This window comes from Ctenopharyngodon idella, chromosome 20 (assembly GCF_019924925.1).
Source record: "Ctenopharyngodon idella isolate HZGC_01 chromosome 20, HZGC01, whole genome shotgun sequence".
NCBI lineage: Eukaryota > Metazoa > Chordata > Actinopteri > Cypriniformes > Xenocyprididae > Ctenopharyngodon > Ctenopharyngodon idella.
Genome location: NC_067239.1, coordinates 13,894,355 through 13,914,358, shown reverse-complemented (window position 1 = coordinate 13,914,358; position 20,004 = coordinate 13,894,355). Strand labels below are relative to the sequence as shown.

Below are 20,004 nucleotides of genomic sequence, written 5' to 3'. Positions count from 1 at the left end.
GTATCTTTAACTCCTTCACAAAATATACCCTGCTAAACATTATTTAACTAAGTAAAAGTTTATTTTAAATGGCTACATTCATATTCAGGAAAAAACATGTTTTATAGTAGGCCTATATTTAAAAAAGAAGAGATTTGATTTTATATATAAAAAAAAAAGAAAAAAAAAAAGGAGGGCGGGACTTGACTTTGTCCCTCGGGAATTGATTGGATGGTTGTGGTTTGCTATTCCTGTGATGTCATGTGAGTGACAGGTTGTCCCGCCCTCTCACCTGTAAACGTCATCAGAAAAGAGATGTTGCTGCAAGAGGGAGGACTTATTTCAATCAAAGGATATGAGGGCATATTTTAATAAAATAATAAAAATAAGAATAGTCAACTTTGATTGACTTTAAAGCAGGTCTGACAGGACAGTGGACCTCCATCAGCATTCTGATTAAAATTGGATTAAATTGTGAGTACTTTCATTAATGAATATTCAAAGACAAGTTAAAAAGTTTTATCACAATCTTTAATCACTCTGTGTATATTTACAACAAATTTTTAGTTTTGGCAAAGAAAGCTGTCACATTTCTTAAGCATATAAACCAATACATGAAATTTAAAGAAAAAAAAAAACTTATTAAAAATATTAAATATAAGTTTACAGTTGAGTTCAAGACTGAGTTCAAGTTATAGCTCTTTCAACCAGCGACTGAAAACTGGTCTTCTCATTAGCATTACAGTATATAAACAATTGCATAGTACAATGCAAGGCACAGTGTCGTAAGTGCACTTAAACTGAGTGAAGAAACAAACTCTATGCTACATTAAAGGCAAGTGAATGAGGCTCATTCTTCCTCCTCTCTGTGGAGCAGGCTTGATTCCTCAGCCCGAGGAAGGTCGCTAGCACCTTGCGGGGCTCTGGAAAGAAGTCCCTGAGGTCAAACTAAGGAACGACTGATGTGAAGAGCAATCACAAGAAATCAGTACCAGTTCTGGTGTCCAAAAACATGGTCGTCTGAGAACTACAAGTTTTTGGTAAGTGAAGTGATAATATGGAGACTTGAACTGCAAGTGTTCAGTTCAATGCTTTGGCAGATAGTTAATATACCTAAAAAATTATGTCATATGTCCAAAACAGAAAGGTAAGGGCTACACATATTGTCCATATTATTTGACATTTGTACCAAAATACAGTAGGGAACGTCCTCATTTTGAAAAGGCCACATAAGGCGGGACTGCACTTTACAGCATGACCACGCTGCACACATGAGGAAAAAAAAACAAGTCTGAAGAACAAAGCCATTTGTGTTTTAACTGATCTTTAAAGGGGAAAATAAGGGGGCGGTTTTAGCCAGAGGAAAAACAGAACAGTTAGACAGTGTACAAGCCTGGTTCTTAGTAAACACACCAGTACTTCAGCTGAAATAGGGAGTGATAGGTTGAGTGTTTTTTTTCACAGTTGTAGGATCATATGGAGTACTATGAGTGCCACTTAAAAATAAAATAATAGTGATAAATATTAAAAAATAAAATATACAAATTTAAATGACATTATAAAAAGGAAAGTCAACCTTTAAAGGGATAGTTCACCAAAAAAATGAAAATTCTGTCATCATCAACTCACCCTTAAGTTGTTCCAAACCTGTATAAATTTCTTTGTTCTGCTGAACACAAAGGAAGATATTTTGAAAAATGTGGGAAACTGAACAATTCTGGGGCACCATTGACTTCCATAGTATTTTTTTTTTCCTACTATGGAAGTCAATGGTGCCCCAAAGCGGGCCACCATTCTTCAAAATATCTTCCTTTGTGTTCAGCAGAAAAAAGAAATTCATACAGGTTTGGAACAACCTGAGGGTGAATAAATGATGACAGAATTTCCATTTTTGGGTGAACTATCCCTTTAAGATTTACAAATAAGTAAACCGTTGACATTTCATGATTAAAATGTTAAATTTAACTAAAATAATACATCAATTACTCTTAAAATGCATTTTAAAAAACAACATGCTTTATAAAAGTATTTAAAAATTATTACATTTAACTAAATTGTTCATTTAATATTTATATTTTAATTTTGGAATTAGTACATTGGTGATTAGTTAATTTTATTTTTAAGTGGCACTTACAGTCCTCCATCTGCTCATTTTTAATAAGGACAATGAGAGCATTTTTTAAAATGTGTATAGGCAGAGTAATTTGTCTTCTATATTTTATCTGTAGTTTATACTTCAAAAATCAAAATGTAAATGCGCATGAAAAATATAATAATTACAGCACCATTATATGGCATCATTGTTCTACATCTACATTGTATAAAGATCAAGGTCTGATGGCTCACAAAAATGTGACTAAGTACACTTAAGGGCATCTTGGTTTTAAAAACCCAAGGAAATGTGAATAATTCATGGGCTAATGTTGTCACAATATACATTTCCCTTTATCCTGTCACTGATAGACTTCAGTCTCCACATAGTGTGCTTGATTGTCATTGTATTATTATTTGTGTCTGGATGTGTAGGTATGCAACGGTTTATCAGTGTTTTTTGCTAATTGTTAGTTGCTAATTTTGAATGACCCAATTATTTTTGGTAAAGATGCACTTCTTACACATGCTCTCTCTCTCTCTTCTTCCTTCTGCTCTACCTCTATTGATGAGTTGGGCCATCCTCCAGAGAATTTCCCTTATTAACTAGCTCGAACTGCTGAAGCATTGACTCCAGAAAGAGCACAATATTGATTTGAGGTGACTGAGAAAAACCAGCTTGCATGGAGGAATGGATTTTCATTATTTCATAAGCCTTGAGAAACCATATAATATAGTCGGTATTAAAAAAAATCCACTGGCCTAAAGCTGAATCTAAAACGTTTGTTTGATTGGAGATTGGCGACATCGAACCATGTCGGTTCAAGTAACCGCAGTCCAGTCTGAAACTTCTTTGGCTTTAGTAGTGAATCCTGAAAGGCAATGTGGGGAGAAATTAAGGCACTTGTTTTGGAAGCTCTCCACAAGACACACAAACCGAGGGAAAGAACGCTCATTGTCCTGAGGGACAACGGGCGGATGGAGAAAGGAAGGATGTACAGCAGACTGGAGGCGGTTTAGGGTCTGTTACGCTACCCGAAGCTTTGGAGGAGTGTGGGTTTTCACAGTTGGAGACATTTTATCCTCACACGATAGCACAACAGCTGCTGCAGGCCGTGCATCCCCGTTTTTGTTTCTTAGGGCTGAAGATTGTCAGGATGGCCTCATCAAACACTGTCTTTAGTCCCTTCTGAGTCAGTGCCGAACACTCCAAATAGCACTGGGCTCCAATCTGTGGACAACAATATACAATATTAAGACAAAACACTCAGCTTTAGGCTAAAGGATAGTTCACTGAAGTATACTTTGTCATCATTTACTCACCGTCATGTTGTTCCAAACCTATATGACTTTTTTCTTCCATAGAACACAAAAGGAAAAGTTTAGCAGAATGTCAGAGCTGCTCTTTTACAATGAAAATGGACCACAGTAACCAGGAACAATCAAGCTCCTAAAATTATCTTCAAAGTAGTCCTAATAACTTGTCCTCTTATAAACCTTAAATGTACATTTTTATTCACTAAAAAATTTGCCTTGAAAATGTGGTCACCATTCACTCTAAATGAATGGAAAAAACAGCTCAAACATTCTGTTAAACATCTTTTTTTTGTGTTCCATATGAGAAAGGAAGTCATACAGGCTTGGAACGACATGAGGGTGAGACTGAATTTAACTAATCCTTTCAGTGCTTTGCCACACAGTGGTAATAGTTCATGAATCATGCTTTCTGTTTTTTGAAAGCTGGACACATCAAGAGCAAACGACAACTAAGCCAAACCACCAAAAATATGAAAATCCCATCACCTCTCTGGCTAGTTTGAGGCCTTGCTCATAGGTCAGTGGCTTCTCCTTCATCTGGAGCAGACGTGCCAGTGTCTTTGGGTCATCTCGCAAATCAATCTGAATGAAATAGAACAAAAGTAAATAAATTGCAGACCAGTGCTGGGTATTTTACTAAAGAAAAAAAAAAAAAGCCAGAATGTTCTCTACAGGGATCTTTTTCTGGGATCTTTTTCAAGCTCCTCAGCAGTCCATAAATATTCAGATTTTTTATTTTTATTTGATCTGATAACTAATCTCAGTATTTGATCTAAAAATAAAAAATAACAACAATAATAATAATTATTACTACTATTATTAATAATATTAATGGTTGATCTGATAATATAAATACAATAATTATTTTTAATAATATTAAAAATGTATTATTATTATATTATTATTATTTGATCCGATAATAAAATATAAACAACAACAAAAATATTATTATTATTATTGTTATTATTACTATCAATAATAATGAAAAAATCACATTACTGCCTGAATTAGAAACTCTTGCACCTGTGTTCCAATGAGGATGTAGGGCACGTGAGGCATGCAGGATTTGAGCTCGGGTACCCATTCCTCCTGAACATTGTGATAGGAAGCTGGATTCACGACGGAGAAGCAGATGAGAAAGACGTCTGTGTTGGGGTAAGAGAGGGGCCGCAGCTGATTGTAATCCTCCTGTAACACATTCCGAAGATGAAATTGATGAGTGAAGTAAATATAAGATAAAGAGGGCAGATAATTAATTTAAAGGTTAAAGGTTTCCAACTCTTTTTTTTTTTTTTTGCCACAACCCCATCAGTGAGGCTCAATTTACTTAACAGTATAAATATATTTATTTATTAACAAACAAATATTTTTTGTGCGTTTAACTGACAGACTTTGATTCAAAGATTGCTTACCCTAAAGTGTGAGTGTTACAGTTAAACATTTCTCAGGACCTATAGCTGTGGAAAGCACAGAACTGTAATGGCGATTATTCTTGATTAATTTCAAGTATTAAGATACTTCAACCCCCACCAGAAGTGTTTCTTTTGAATATTACACTGGATAGCATTCAGCATTATCATTCATTTTATTAAAGTGTCCATTATTACAATAATGCACTTTAAACTATACACAATTAATACTGTAGGTGACAAAGACTTGCCAATTAGAATCTTCCTTTAATGAGAGACTTCAGCTTGTTTGTCTTTTTTACATGTTTTAGAGGAAATCATGAAGTGTTCCCAAAAAAGATCTAATCAAATTTATAAATACACAACTGTGAAAATGTTAAGACATTTATAATGTCACACGAGATTTCTAATTCAAATAAACACTGTTCTATTTTAACTTTTTATTCATCGAAAAATAAGAAAATAATCTGTCATGGTTTCCATAAAAGTATTAAATAGCACAACATTGATAATATGAAGAAATGTTACTTGAGCAGAAAGCCAGCCTGTTAGTATGATTTCTGAAGGATCATGTGACACTGAAGACTGGAATAATGGCTGCTGAAAATTCAGTTTCGCCATTACAGGAATAAATTACATTTTTAAATATATTAAAATACTTATTTTAAACTGTAATAAAATTTAACAATACTACAGTTTTTACTGCAGCACTGGCGAGCATAAGAGACTTCTTTCAAAAAACAAAACAAAACAAAAAAAATCTTATCGACCACAAACTTTTGAATAGGAGAGTACATGAAAACCAGTCAAATTGTAATTTCATTTTATAGGTTAAATAGGCTTAAAAGTATAGTTCACCCAAAAATGAAAATTATCCCATAATTTACTCACCCTCAAGGCATCCTAGGTGCATATGAATTTCTTCTTCCAGCCGAACACAATCAGAGTTATATTAAAAAAATATCCTGGCTTTTACAAGATTTATAATGGGAGTGAATAGTACCCAAGAAAAAATAAAAATGCATTCATCCATCATAAAAGTAATCCATAAGGCTCTTGGGGGTTAATAAAGGTCTTCTGAAGTGAAGCAATGCATTTTTGTAAGAAAAATATCCATATTTATAACTTTAAAACTATAATCACTGGCTCCCAATAACGGCAGTATGCGAGTCTAGTTCTGGAGGATGAGTGACCTCTAACCCGACGCATGACGTATTGATGAACACTGAAGCGCAGAGGATAGAGCAAAACAAAACACCGGTCATGAATTAGAAATCTAAAACGAGAATTTTTATAGAGAAATGTCAGAGGATTTCGATATAAGAGGAGCTTGAGATTGTTGCCCAGCCCTATTTGTTTGAACCGCGAGAGGCCTCTACTCTCACCTAAGCTTATGAGCCTCCTCATCCTACGTCATACGTTGGGTCAGAGGTCACTCTTCCTCTGGAACTCGACTTGCATACAGCCGTTACCGGAAGCCAGTGATTATAGTTTATAATGTTATAAATATTGATATTTTTCTTACAAAAATGCATTGCTTCACTTCAGAAGGCCTTTATTAACCCCCTGGAGCCGTATGGATTATTCATCCTTTTATGATGGATGAATGCACTTTTTTGGGCTTCAAAATTTTGGGTACCATTCACTCTCATTATGAAGCTTGGAAGATATTTTTTTAATATAACTGTGTTTGTCTGAAAGAAGAAAGTCATATACACCTAGGATGGCTTGAGGTGAGTAAATTATAGGATAATTTTCATTTTTTAGTGAACTAACCCTTCAAGTACAACCTGGCATGCATGTGCCCGTTTGGGGATCACCGAACTAAACCACTGCATGTAAATAAGTGTCATATCTGAGTATTTTACAATAGTCATTTAAAAGAGCATATTAAAAATGAGGACCCTGAATCACTAGATGTAATGCTCATGGTAATCAATGCAATTTACAAGTAGAGCATCATTAATATCTATGGCTTTATTCTGTCACTTATTATGAAATGAAAATGAACATAAATAATTTACATTAGGCTTTTAAAGTGTCAGCGCCGAATGACAACTCTGCACCAGCGCCAGCATCTTGTAAAAGTCAGTTCTTCTTGAGTGCCATTGATCTTTTAGTCAGTGATCAATAGAAGAGAAGGGCCAGACTTCACACAAATGCTCCTCTGTATCAGTGAACTGCTTATAAGAGCAGATATGCTGAATTATGTAACTTTCATTTATACAGCACTACATTAGTCAGTCTGTTCAATTCTGAAACACAGCAAATATTCGTCATTACAGCTCATAGTGTGCTTGCCACAGCTATAGGTCCTAAGAAACATTTACATAATTATATCAAGCTGAACAGTAATACTCACACTTTAGCTTTCTTTATTACTTCAGGCAAAAACAGTCCTTAAAACAGTCAAAAAAGTGACCCTCAGTGCACTGTTTGTAAATATGTATATTTATACTGTTATGCAAATTGGTACCCTATTGCACATACTAGTCTACTGCTGTATCTGAGACATCCATTTTAAAATTTGCACATAATGCTTTTCTCTTTGTACCCATTGCATGTTTTTGCATATAAAAGAATTGTTTATTCCCTCATTATTTATTCAAATGTATGCTCTATAAGAAACTCCGTACATCTTATTTAATGAATGCCGTCCTCCAGTGCAATGTCAGCAACTGCCAAGCGCCAAAGCCTTTTTAATAGAATTTTCCTCATAGGAATAATAGAATTCCTTATAAGAGCAATCTTAACAAGCTGACAGTAATGATCAATCATGAAAACAGAATAATTATGTGACTATTTTTTAAATAACTTTTTATAATGATCAAAATTCAGTAACAACTATACACAAATGCCTCATTTTTACTTTTGAATTGGTGACGGTGTCATTTTCAGTTTCTGAAAACTTTTATTTAAACTATTTTATCCTAAAATGCTGAAAAAAGTGAGATGTGATACAACAACCAAGCCAGTGTTGATATTGTTAACTAAAACTATAATAATATATATATATACACACACATTTTCTTTGTAATTGAAATAAAGAAATAAAATAAAACAATATAAATATTAGATGCAAAACTATAAAAAGCATAAATTAAAAATGTTGCCCTGTCAAACTAACTGAAATAATTAGTAAAATTACAAAAACTAAAACTGAAATAAAAAAAGTTAAAGCTTAAAGTGTAATTAAGTTAAAGCTTAAAAGAAATATTTAAAAATACAAAAACTACTAAAAATGACAAAAGCACATATAACAAAATTAATAAAACTAAACTAAAATAAAAAAATGTCAATTTTACTTTTGAATTAAAAAAAATACAAAGTACTAATAAATACTATAATAGTATATAAAAACTAAAATAACATTGTCTGACACTGTACATAGAAAAAATTTAAACTCAAGCTAATTTGAATGTTACACAGGCACTGGATAGAAAGAGTGGAAGAGAGTCATTGTTTGAACAAGTTCTTTATGTTTATGTTCAGACATTGTAATCTGTTGCATTAAATATTCCAGGATTAAAACTTGTATTAACTGGGGTCTCATAAGATGACTATTGCAGGGACGGCTGATTCTGTGATGCCTTTAGACACACAAGAAAAGTAAACAGCTGGGCTTTGATTTAGATGCATTTCTTAAGGCTGGATCTGATTAGTCATGTGAGATTCTTTTTGAAGAATCACAGCAATAAGCCAAAATCAAAGTCATTATGGTGAGCTGACAGTGACAAAAACAACCCAGCCTGTGGTTTGTTGTAATTTCGAGTCAGTGCTTGCAGCTTTATTTACAACATTATTCAAAACATGCAGTAAATTCTGCCATTAAACGTGACTGTAATGCAAAAGGAGTTTAAATTCAGAGTGATTTGATGCTACAATGTCATTTAGTGATTTAGTTTAGTTTTAGTTTCATGAGTATCATGAAATTAGACTGTATTTAGTAGGAAAGGTTGAAATAAGCCTAGTGAAAAACATTACTTTGTTTTGTGTCATGTCTGTTTTTATTTGACTGTATTCAGTTGGTGTTTGGTATATACTGAGTGTCTGAATGACTGCACTCAAATGCATTTAAATTCAGTCTTTTTGAGGTTTTGCAAGGTTTGAAGTCGAAATGAAAAGATCTGAAATTTATGCTATAGAACATATTGTGAGTGATTCAGCCATGCATATGCTTCAGTTATTTTGACCTTGTAATTTTAATCAAAATATCATAACTTAAGCTTCCTGTAAAATAACAGATTACTCTCTGGTGTCGTATGCCGGACTTCTTAAACATAAACATAACATTATTGTCCAACGGTGTGGATGATAATGGGATGATAATGGTTATCATTATAGTTATTGTTCTTGGTGTGAACGGGTCTTTACTCAGGTTGTTTAGCAGATGCGCTATTGATGCTATATAGACCTCGGAAGCTTTAACTTACTTGTCCAGCAGTATCGTACAATCCCAGTAAGTGCTGCCTTCCAGATACTGTTACATTCACTGTAAAAAAACAAAACAACAGATTTGTTATACGTGTAAACAGTGCAGAATATGTCAGTAAAAGTGTTTCTGCTCCTGCTGTATCACATCCCTCTGATGTACTTCCAGAACTCTGGACCTGCTGTTTGGTTGTGGGTGGGAACAGAGGTTGATTTGGAACAGGACAGCTGTCAACAGCAAGGGGTGACCGGTTTTGGAAAACAGGGAGGGAAGAGTGGTGTGTGCGCGCACATACATATTTCATTCTGTGTTGTGGGTGATAAGGGGGAGAGAACGGCTGTGTTGACACAAGTAAAAGGAAAGAACCCAGACAAGTCAATCTTTTGTCATCAAACAACATGCAATAAAGGACCACTCCTGAGAACAGGAGAACAGCTGGACTCAACATTTCACTGAGGTATCAAACAAACTGCAGATACTATCCACCATGTGTCCACACTCTTCTCAGACTCAATGTTTTGAGCATGTAGTGGTTTGATAAGGCTGATTAACTCTATAGGAATGTGTGTGAGAGAAGAAAGAAAGAAAGAAAGAAATGCTGAATAGAGTAGCAGCGGCACTAGATTCTGTAGACCATAAGCACTTTCTGAGACACCCTGAACTGAATTCAATCTTCTCAACTTCATGATTGTCTGAAATACTGATGCCTGAGATGGCATAATTAATGTCTAGGATTTTATTATATTTTTGATAATCCGCCAACTGTACTGAGCCAGATACCCATGAATGCTTCCAACATGGCCAATGACTTTCCTGTCATGAAAATTGAGGACCGAACCAAAGCACTTCCAGCAATCTATAGCACTAGCTGCCTGGATGAGTCAAGAAGCTTCTGGAAAAGGAGAAAACAGACAACCTCTCCAACGTTCTTTGAAAACAAGACCAGCAAAATGTTCAGAAGAAATCCACTACAGATGATTCAGATTAAACACTCCAATATTATGACAATAAATCAAGGCAAAAATGACAAAAAGCACCATAAAAACTACTGTATAAAAGTGGTTCATACAACTTTTGTGCTATATTACAAGCCCACTGAAGTCATATGATTGCCCTGTGAGAGTATCAATGTCTAATTCATGAACAAATTGTTCGACATGAACTATCCCATCTATTGTTTCTTATGCTCAAATAGCATTTAAAAAGTATATATGTCAACAGTTGCAGTGATGCGATGACTTTACCAGTTGCCATTTGGGGCGTATTCTGCCATAATGCGCGTTGCAGTTTCTTTCAGTAATACAAAAGAAGGCAACTGAAAATGACTGCGCCATTGACCAACAAAAACATGGTCTAAAGTCAATTTTATTATGAGAAAAGTTTCTTTGTTCCTTTGTTCAAGGAACACTTTCTAAACTTGATATACTGAAAGCATAATTTGAACGGACCTAGTCAGTTTTAAACAAATATGAAATCCTAAAAGACACTAAAAAGCCCTAAAGAAGTACTTATGCTAGCTTTACTGCTTCACTTAACAGAGCATAATGTTTGTTTCATAATTTATGATTACAAGGGACTATGCACCCCTTTTAAAATTCAAATGAAATTTTCAGTCATATCTTACATCGCTTTGAGCAATTGCTAATCTCAATGCTAATTTTAACAATCATGTGCTCAACACTGGGGACAAGAGACAAATTCAAAGCAGCACTAGCCCTAATGCTCCTAGCTGAGCTTCATGAAGGAACACAGGGTCACTGAGGAGCCACGTGGACCGTGGTGTGCAAGAACCTCCAGGGTGGTTTTTTTCTGAAATAAAGGGGCGAGGCGTTGCAGCTGTGGGAATCTAGCCAAGCGGTGTTTTGATTAGATGTGCTTAGAAGTTCTTTCCCTGTAGACTGTGAGGATGAACCTGAAACAGTGGCCTTGAGTCTGCTGCTGCATATCAGCTGTTCCTAACAAGTCTTTTTACCAACATGATTCTCTTCCCCTCCTGGGGCCGGGCTAAATAAGGAGTCTAAACTAAGTGCAAATACACACAAACAAGCTTTTCTCTCTTACTGATTCTCTGACTCGTTCTTTACCTATAAATGAGAAGAACTACTAATACAAAACAAGACTGAGGTGATGTGAGGTGAGGTGAAGGTTTGAGAGATGTAGAAACTGCCGTAAAGAAATACAAGTCGGTGGAGACAAAGAAGGTTTGGTGGCTGTGAATCAGACCCTCAGCTGTTCTCTCCGGTCAGCTGCTTTTCCCCATGAGGCTCGAGCTCTCTGCAAACCCCAGCCCCCATTCTGTGGCCTGGAGAAAAATCAATGTTGAGTTACAGTCTCACTTAAGTCTAACCCACTGTTGTGAAATGTGATTTGGGGTGTCAGAAGCACCCACGTCCTTCCAGGCCTCAACTTTCTTACCTCTTTCTCTTTCACAGACTGGCCTGTGACATTGGAGTCAGCCGCTATCTGCATTTAAGAGCTTTAACCCATAAGAACAGTACAGCGAATTGTATAGATACTCACATGGTAATAGCAAGAGACTGCAAATTTAATTTAGACACTTTCCATTCCAGCACAGATGCATTAGGTCTTAAGCGCTAACCATTTACTGTAGGTGCTTTCACTGCTCAATTGCAAATGACACCCATTCTTCCATGGTAGTCTGTTGTCCACCATCCAGTCCAGCAAATTTCCCATGTCTTTTAGAAATAAATGTATCTTAGCTGGAATCTTGAAATCAGTGTGTCTGACAGCACTCAGAATTGATCTGAGAATGCCTCAAAAAAGGTTTTCTCAATTGCTTTGGCTCATTTTTTGAAAGTCTTAAAGGGTTAGTTCACCCAAAAATGAAAATTCTGTCATTAATTACTCACCCTCATGTCGTTCCACACCCGTAAGACCTTCATTCATCTTTGGAACACAAATTAAGATATTTTTGATAAAATCTGATGGCTCAGTGAGGCCTGCATTGACAGCAAGACAATTAACACTTTCAATGCCCAGAAAGCTACTAAAGACATATTTAAAACAGTTCATGTGACTACATTGGTTCAACCTTAATGTTATGAAGTGACGCCAAAAAAAACAAAATTTGACAAACAAAACAAAAAAAAGAAAACGACTTTATTCAAGAATATCTAGTGATGGGCGATTTCAAAACACTGCTTCATGAAGCTTCAAAGCTTTACGAATCTTTTGTTTCGAATCAGTGGTTCGCGTGGAGCGCGTACCAAACTGCCAAAGTCACGTGATTTCAGTAAACGAGGCTTCGTTACGTCATAAGTGTTTCGAAATTTCAATGGTTCACCACTGGGGGCGTGACTTTGGCAGTTTGATACACGCTCCGAACCACTGATTCAAAACAAAAGATTCGTAAAGCTTCGAAGCTTCATGAAGCAGTGTTTTGAAATCGCCCATCACTAGATATTGTTGAATAAAGTCGTTATTTTGTTTTTTTGGCACACAAAAAGCATTCTGTATCTATGTTAATTGTCTTGCTGGCAATGCTGGCCTCACTTAGCCACTGGATTTTATAAAAAATATATTAATTTGTGTTCTGAAGATGAACGAAGGTCTTACGGGTTTGGAACGACATGAGGATGAGTAATTAATGACGTAATTTTCATTTTTGGGTGAACTAACCCTTTAACATTCTCACCCTTTAACAAGTGCAAATGTCACTGTTTTATGCATGTCTAAAAATATGTAGTAACTTACCCAAAATATTTAATTCATGCTTCAAGACCAAGTTATTTTGTCAGCAAATTGGCAAATGCTTCCAAAATGATCATTTTTTTTCACCATGGCAATCAACCGTGGAGATGTTTGTTATATATAAATCATTCAATGTCAAAGATATTTATGAAATATACCTGTATGTCAGAAAGATTTTGATTACTGAATTAATCATTTTTCAATGGCTCACATGATGGAAAAAATGTTGTGAAGAGTGACAATTTAATTGAACTCATCAGTATTGATCACCAAGCCATGCGCATTCAGTTACTTCGAAATTGTAGACAATTATACTTAATCTTTTGCACATGGGCCACATGTGTAATTTGCTCAAATGAATAAGAAATTCAAACCTGAACTTATTGTTTTGAGAAAAAATTGAGAAAATTGAGCCAAAGCGATTAAGAAGAAAAATGAAAATTCCAGATCAGCTCCTGAATTTGAATTAAGTAGTAAACAGGATGCAGAATTGCAATTCGAATTTGAATGTAAGGAAGTAGAATTAAAATTATTTTAAATGTAATTTTTTAATTAGAAAAGCAGAATTTGTCAAAATTAAATCTAAATGTTGACTTTACAAATCCTTTAAAAAAAAAGTTTGAAAAGATAGACATTCTTCAAACCCAGTTTTTTAATTCTTGTAAATCATGTTTACTAGGACTTGTAAATACTGTATGTACATAATTTCCTACGCAGTATTCTATAAGAACTGCTCTTTGACCAAGTAGCAAAACCTTTACGTCGACATGCCAAATATATCCAGTATGTGCTTGCAGTGTGGTGATGTATAAATGGGTTTGTATGTTTTTCGAGTGGTTGGAATTCCTGAAGTGTGATTTCTAAAGAAGGAGCTTGTACTGCTAGTGTTTCTTTGAAGGCATTGGTGGGTCAAAGTCCAAAATAAGCTATAGGGTTTTAATTCCTGTTGCTGCAGAACAGTGCTTGCCAGAGGATCGAAGTGTACATAATCTACACATTTTGCATAGCATAACTAAAAAAAGGCATTAATGTGATTAATCTTGCGTCCTGAAGCCAAAAGAATCTGTAAGGCCCTTACACAGCACTCGTTATAAGATTGAGCTTGTGCCTTCTGGTGAATGTTTTGTGACAGTACTTCCAATCAGCAAAACGTTAAATAAACTTAACCACTCACTGTATATACACCACTAATTATGAGCTTTTATTTAATTACATAATTATGAACTCTCTCTTTCGATACTCAAAATATTGACATTTGTAATATTAATTAAAGAGACAGTTTACCCAGAAATGGAAATTCTGTCATCATTTACTTAACCTATTGGCATCACAAACCTGTATGATTTTCTCTCTTCTGTGAAACAGATGAAGATATTTTGAAAAATGTTTTCAATTCTGTTTTGGACCCCACTGACTTTCATTGTATGGACAAAACAGTTTAAACATTCTTATTTTGTGTTCCAAAAATTATCAAATTTTTCTTAATAATTAAATTATCTAGAACAAATCCAAGTGAGCTTTAGACGTAATCAAGTAAACATTTACCTCTAAAATATAAGTGATAAGTTCAAAAGTTTACTTCTTTCAACCACTCCATCAGACACAACTTTTTTTTCTTTCCACCAGCCAACCACTAACCAAATCTGGCTTGTTATAACCCTGACCGTCAAACCACATACACAGGATTATGGGATATCATAGGCAACAAAGAATAAAATACATCTTCAAAACCAGAACACAACTCAACAGAACTTTTCTGGATGTATCTTTTACTGGTATTAATTTAACTATTTAACTATTATGGATGTCAGTGTTAATAAACAATCTAACTGATAGGCTATTGTTTTATTTTGTATAGTTCAGATGAATATTCTTGCTTATAGTGAGTTAAAAACCTTTCAAAAAACTTACATGCTTTACAGATCTGCCAATCCAATGATAGAAAATGCAGTGGAGTGGAGGAATAATGAGAAAACAATAATGCTCAGACAAATGTTTAACACTGAAAGGTGAACTGCTACTTTCCTATCCTGTCCCTGACTAAAAAACTTTAGCTTTATAGCTGTAGGCATTTCAGTATTGACCATGTGGCAATATCTACAATGCAATATAATTGGCGGATTAGTTGATTTTGTTAGGAGTCTAGTGGGAGCCACACTAGACGATGACTCATCTCAAACGCATTAGCAGGCACTGTGTCATGGACCGGGAATGTCATCAGTTTGTTTTGGACAAGGGAATTCTGATCCCATGGGATTTATTGAAGGAAACCATAGTCCCACAAACTCTTGGGTTGAGCTCTGACTCTCGTAGGTTGCAATCACAATGGTTCTTGTGAAAATATATAATATTGTGTCAAAATTTAATGTCAGTTCACTCACTTTAAATATGTTATATTTGGCCTTATTTATTCTTCAAAAGTAGTTGGTATATATTACAATTAAGCCACCAACACAACCAAAAAAAAAAAAAAACATTGTTTAAACGACATATTAGCTGAAAGGTGAAATGCTGTATGAAAATGTTTAAAACGGTTAGTTCCTGTCCTTGATTCTGATTGGTCAATAGCTGTGTTTTATTCACGATAAAACATGGCTATGACCATTTCACCCAACAGTTCTGTGTATCACTACACAACACCCTTAGCAACCACTCTTAGCAACGTAAACTCTATGTTCTCAATTGACATTGTTTATTGAAACTTACTGTATTATGTAGAAGAGCGTTGTGAGAAAGAGATCGAGTGAGCGAGTTTATTACCTGCATTCAGATTTAGCATTTTCCTTCAGGTCAGTCCTATGTTCATGATAAAAAATGTTTAAATGTCTGATGTATCATCTTGTCCTTTTAACATTTAAGGGGTTTTCCTGTGACTAATAGCGCTAGTCAAAGCATTTGTCAGTTGCGTCTTGTTCCGTGTTCACAACAATTCAGTCTTTTCAATGTAAAAGTCTTTGCTACTGACTGACACACTCATAAAGACAGTCTTTGCCACCATCTAATGGCGTGAAAATGTAACTTCTGTTGCTGTTCATGGTCAGGGACTATTTTTTTGCGGCGGAAGGAAGGCTTTTAGAAAAAGTTTACTTCATAAAGCTGCATTGATACATCGTGACTTATTCATGATACAGCACAGCCTCTCGTACCTTTTTGCTTACATAGTATCTTTAATGTACACTACTGTCTCAAAGTTTGGGGTCAGCAAGTTTATTTTTCAAATATATATACTTTTATTTAGCAAGGATGCATTAAATTGATCAAAGGTGACAGTAAAGGCTTTTACATTGTTACAAAATCCTGAAATGAATGTATCATGGTTTTCACAAAAATATTGAGCAGTTGTTAATAATACATTTATCTTGAACAGCAAGTCAGCATATTAGAATGGTTTCTGAAGCCACTGAAGACTGGAGTAATGACTGATGAAAATTCAGCTTTGCCAACACAGGAATAAGAAAACAACAGTTTTTTTTTAAATTGTAATACTGTTATATACTACTATTATATATTATTATATTACTGGGTTTACTTTAATGCAGCATTGATGAGTCTAAGAGACTTCTTTCAAAAACATTAAAAAATCTTACTGACCCCAAACTTTGAATGAACTTTCAAATACCTGCTGCTTGGATTACTCAGGTCACAATTTTAGTTCATACATTTGAAAAAGATGCATACTTATTAATTATATTTTCACTGATATTTTGATTACAGTATTCCCAATGCTTCCTATTGCAAACTGTTGTGTTACTGCTGGAGCATGAATGGAATAAATACAGAGTTTTTCATTTAAGACCAATTCTAGCATAGCAGCACAGTAAAGCTTTCAGTGGCCTACAATGGGAGCTCTGTGCTCTTTAGCCTGGACATTAAGCCACTATGTGACAATTCGCTACCGTATTATGATGCTGTGTTAAGGCCCCTCTCAATGTGGAGACAGTAGTGGGGCCTAATATAAATGTAAGTGATTGATTGGCACTGGAAGAATATTGTCTCTGTTCTCTCTCAATTTCCATTTCGCTAACACTGTCTCTATACATGGAAGAACTGTATAGTGCTGATAACTCTTTCTAGATATAAAATATAAAATTATTCCATAAAATGATTTCTAATGCAAATCTCAATCGCTGATCTTCATCATTGAACAACAGAGTATTTGATGGACACTCTACTATTTAGAGGGTTTTACAAAATTAAAACCTACATGCATTTCTACTTTCATGTACTGTAATGATGATATTCTACCTCTAAAAAGTGTTTAAGCGCATCTAACTTTTACATACCATGACCTAAAATTTGAATTCAGTTTGTTTGCCAGCACACTATAATGGAACCAAATAAAAATCCCCTATTTTTAATGAGAACCTTAGAGCTAAAGTGTGTAATTAATGCACTACTAACATCACATAAATGAATTGTAAAAATGTTGATATAAAGTGCTTATGAAAAAAGGATATGAGAAAGTTTTAAATATTGTAAATTAAATACACACTACACCTTTAAAAACCATAAGGTTAAATGCAGCTCAGGCAGGCTCTTCATTCCTTATTTTTTCATCAACATGTCTGCATTCAAATTTTTGGTCTGTGACAACATCCATTTAAGTGTCCTCTGGACGGCCTCCTCATCATAACTCATCAGCTAAACTTAACCAGAAGAGTTGACCGAGAATCACACTCCTTGAAAATCTTTCCATCTCATTCAACTCCCAAGAGTTTAAAAGTTTTACTCTCTCCTTGAATGAGTTCAGTCTGTCTTTACGTCTTGAGCCTGCACTGGCCAGCTGGAGAAAATTACAACACAGGATACTATTAAAATCTCATAGAAAGCAAAATAGTTCTTCTTTTTGGCACAGTCCAGATAAACACGCCTTATTTGATCATATGGCACATTAGAAAGGAGAAAAAAGGAAAGAAAATCCTTTGACAATACCTGCTTTAAGGTTTTCAAGCCAACAAAATAGCTTTCACAAATGAGAGAGCCATAAAGATTATTTTTTGTCATAATTATGTTTGATAGTCTTTGCTAATCCACAAGCTCTTTCTATCCAGCCTCAGAAAATATGTGAAACACTGTCATTGTGGTGCCTTTAATCATATGAAAATTCTGAATAAAAGATTTTGCAAACAGTGTAAATATGACAATTTCTCTCCTCCCTTTCTATTCTGTAAAAATAACTTTTCTCACTGCTAATAACATCAAATGAAGAAAAAAGCCACACATTGCATTGGGAAGGTCTACTTCTGTAGCACTCTACTTTAAAAAGTGTTAACACGCAATGTTCAGCTGAGAATTTTGGAGAGCTTGTGAGAATTGATTGAGGGAAAACTGATTGTAAGAGATACTATTTGTAATATTTCATCCTAAGTTCTTTCAAGAAGATTCTTTGTTTTTGGCATACATTGTATTTATGAGGGAAATGCCCTGCTGTTCTCACGGAGCTGTACCACTCTCAGAGGATGTTAAAGCTGACCTGTCTGCCACTGTGTAATTAGGGCTTGACCCTCATAGGATTCTCAGAGCAGGCATGTGTCAATGGGGCTTTCCCCTTCAGAGAAACCAAAGCCTTATGCTTTCATGTCGAGAACGAGAAAAAAACTTAATAGATGGCAAACTTAATAAATGGCAACACATTTATGTAAACCACTATGGTTCCACAAAGATATGATGCATAAAGTACAGTATTGACAACGTGTTTAGATTTCGTCAGCTCGTGTGATCAACAGGTTGTGGCACTCGCGAGCTCTGACACTGATATGCATCTCGCTACTATTTACCCATCTCGAGCAACATAAATTCTCTTTTGACGTCCCTAGCACAGTAAGGTAAACGGAAACTACCTTAAAGAAGTTTTAAACACACAATAACAAACACTTCGTTATTTTTTGCTACTATTATTGCGTAATAATGAAGGACTTGTGTCGATTCACGAGCAAAGCGCTCGAGCAACGCATTGTTTCTATGGTTACCGATTTATTCCAACTCAACTTGGAAGTTTGCAAGCATCTATTTAAATTTTGTTTTTTAAAAACACTGTTCACTATTTAAATTAAGATAACTCTTTTTCTTTAAGTATAACAGGCCTGTATAATTTTTGATCAACCTAAATTAGTGGGGTAAGACCCCCCACAAACTATTCGTACCCCGTTTCTACTTTTTAGTCTGTCGGCCCTGCAGTCCTCGCTCTGGCAGTTGATATCTCCTCTTTCAGACGGCTATTCTTGGGACCGTCCCCTACCCGACTGTAGGGGGTAGACAAGGATTAGGCAGACATACTGTAAACTGCACTTCATAAACAGGGATTTCAGTTGAATGCTTTGAGCTGGAAACCATCTTACCTGCGTAGTGATCGAATACAGTTGGCACATATTCCTCGGGAAAAGCATCATTTGCGTAACTCATCAGCAAACAGGTTTTTCCCACCGCTCCATCGCCGACCACAACACATTTCAACATCTTCTTGGTCGTAGTATCGACAGGATTGCTGTTACTGCCTCCATCCTCAACCGATTCCACTGCATTCTGCCTACTTTTCGAGCTGAGAGTAGGCATGATAGTTAGACAAGTCCAGAAACTATATTCACCACAGGTAGCCAAGTCTTCGGTCGACAGAAATATCAATCTCTGAGACGTTAATCTTCGTTTGACCAGTTTAAACACTCGAGTTTACGTGTCGTATACGGTGAGCAGGCAAATCCGTCAAGTAGGTGACCCACGCTTTAGCTCGCGCTTCCGAAACAATCCGGCGCCATCGACAGCAGTTTCATGAAAACTCAAGATAACTCCTACAACTTGCATTCCGTTATTTTACATTTTCCAGGTCCGACGACGAAACCAATTCAAAAGCCGTGTCTGTGACACTGTTTACTCCCTTCATACTCCAAACAGCTTTCCACATTCGCCCCTACGCGGCTACGCATCGTCACTGTCAGGAAATCATTGGTTTCCTTGCGAATTCCATATTAGGCAGGAGTGGGCTGGGAACAATAGGGGCTCTGTCCACAGCCCCCTCAGACAGGGGACTTCAGCGGCACAGGAGGGGCGGGAGGACGTTCCGAATCTTAT

General features: G+C 35.6%; 1 protein-coding gene across 1 annotated transcript; it reads right to left on the bottom strand.

Moving 5' to 3' along the window:
* Window positions 1-492: 492 nt before the first annotated feature.
* Window positions 493-19,862, bottom strand: rhoj (ras homolog family member J). Its single transcript, XM_051875357.1, has 5 exons — window positions 19,278-19,862; window positions 9,230-9,288; window positions 4,411-4,575; window positions 3,874-3,969; window positions 493-3,301 (listed from the first exon to the last, which is right to left on the bottom strand). The coding sequence occupies exons 1-5, from the start codon at window positions 19,489-19,491 to the stop codon at window positions 3,155-3,157; spliced, it is 681 nt and encodes a 226-aa protein (XP_051731317.1). The 5' UTR covers window positions 19,492-19,862; the 3' UTR covers window positions 493-3,154.
* Window positions 19,863-20,004: the final 142 nt, after the last annotated feature.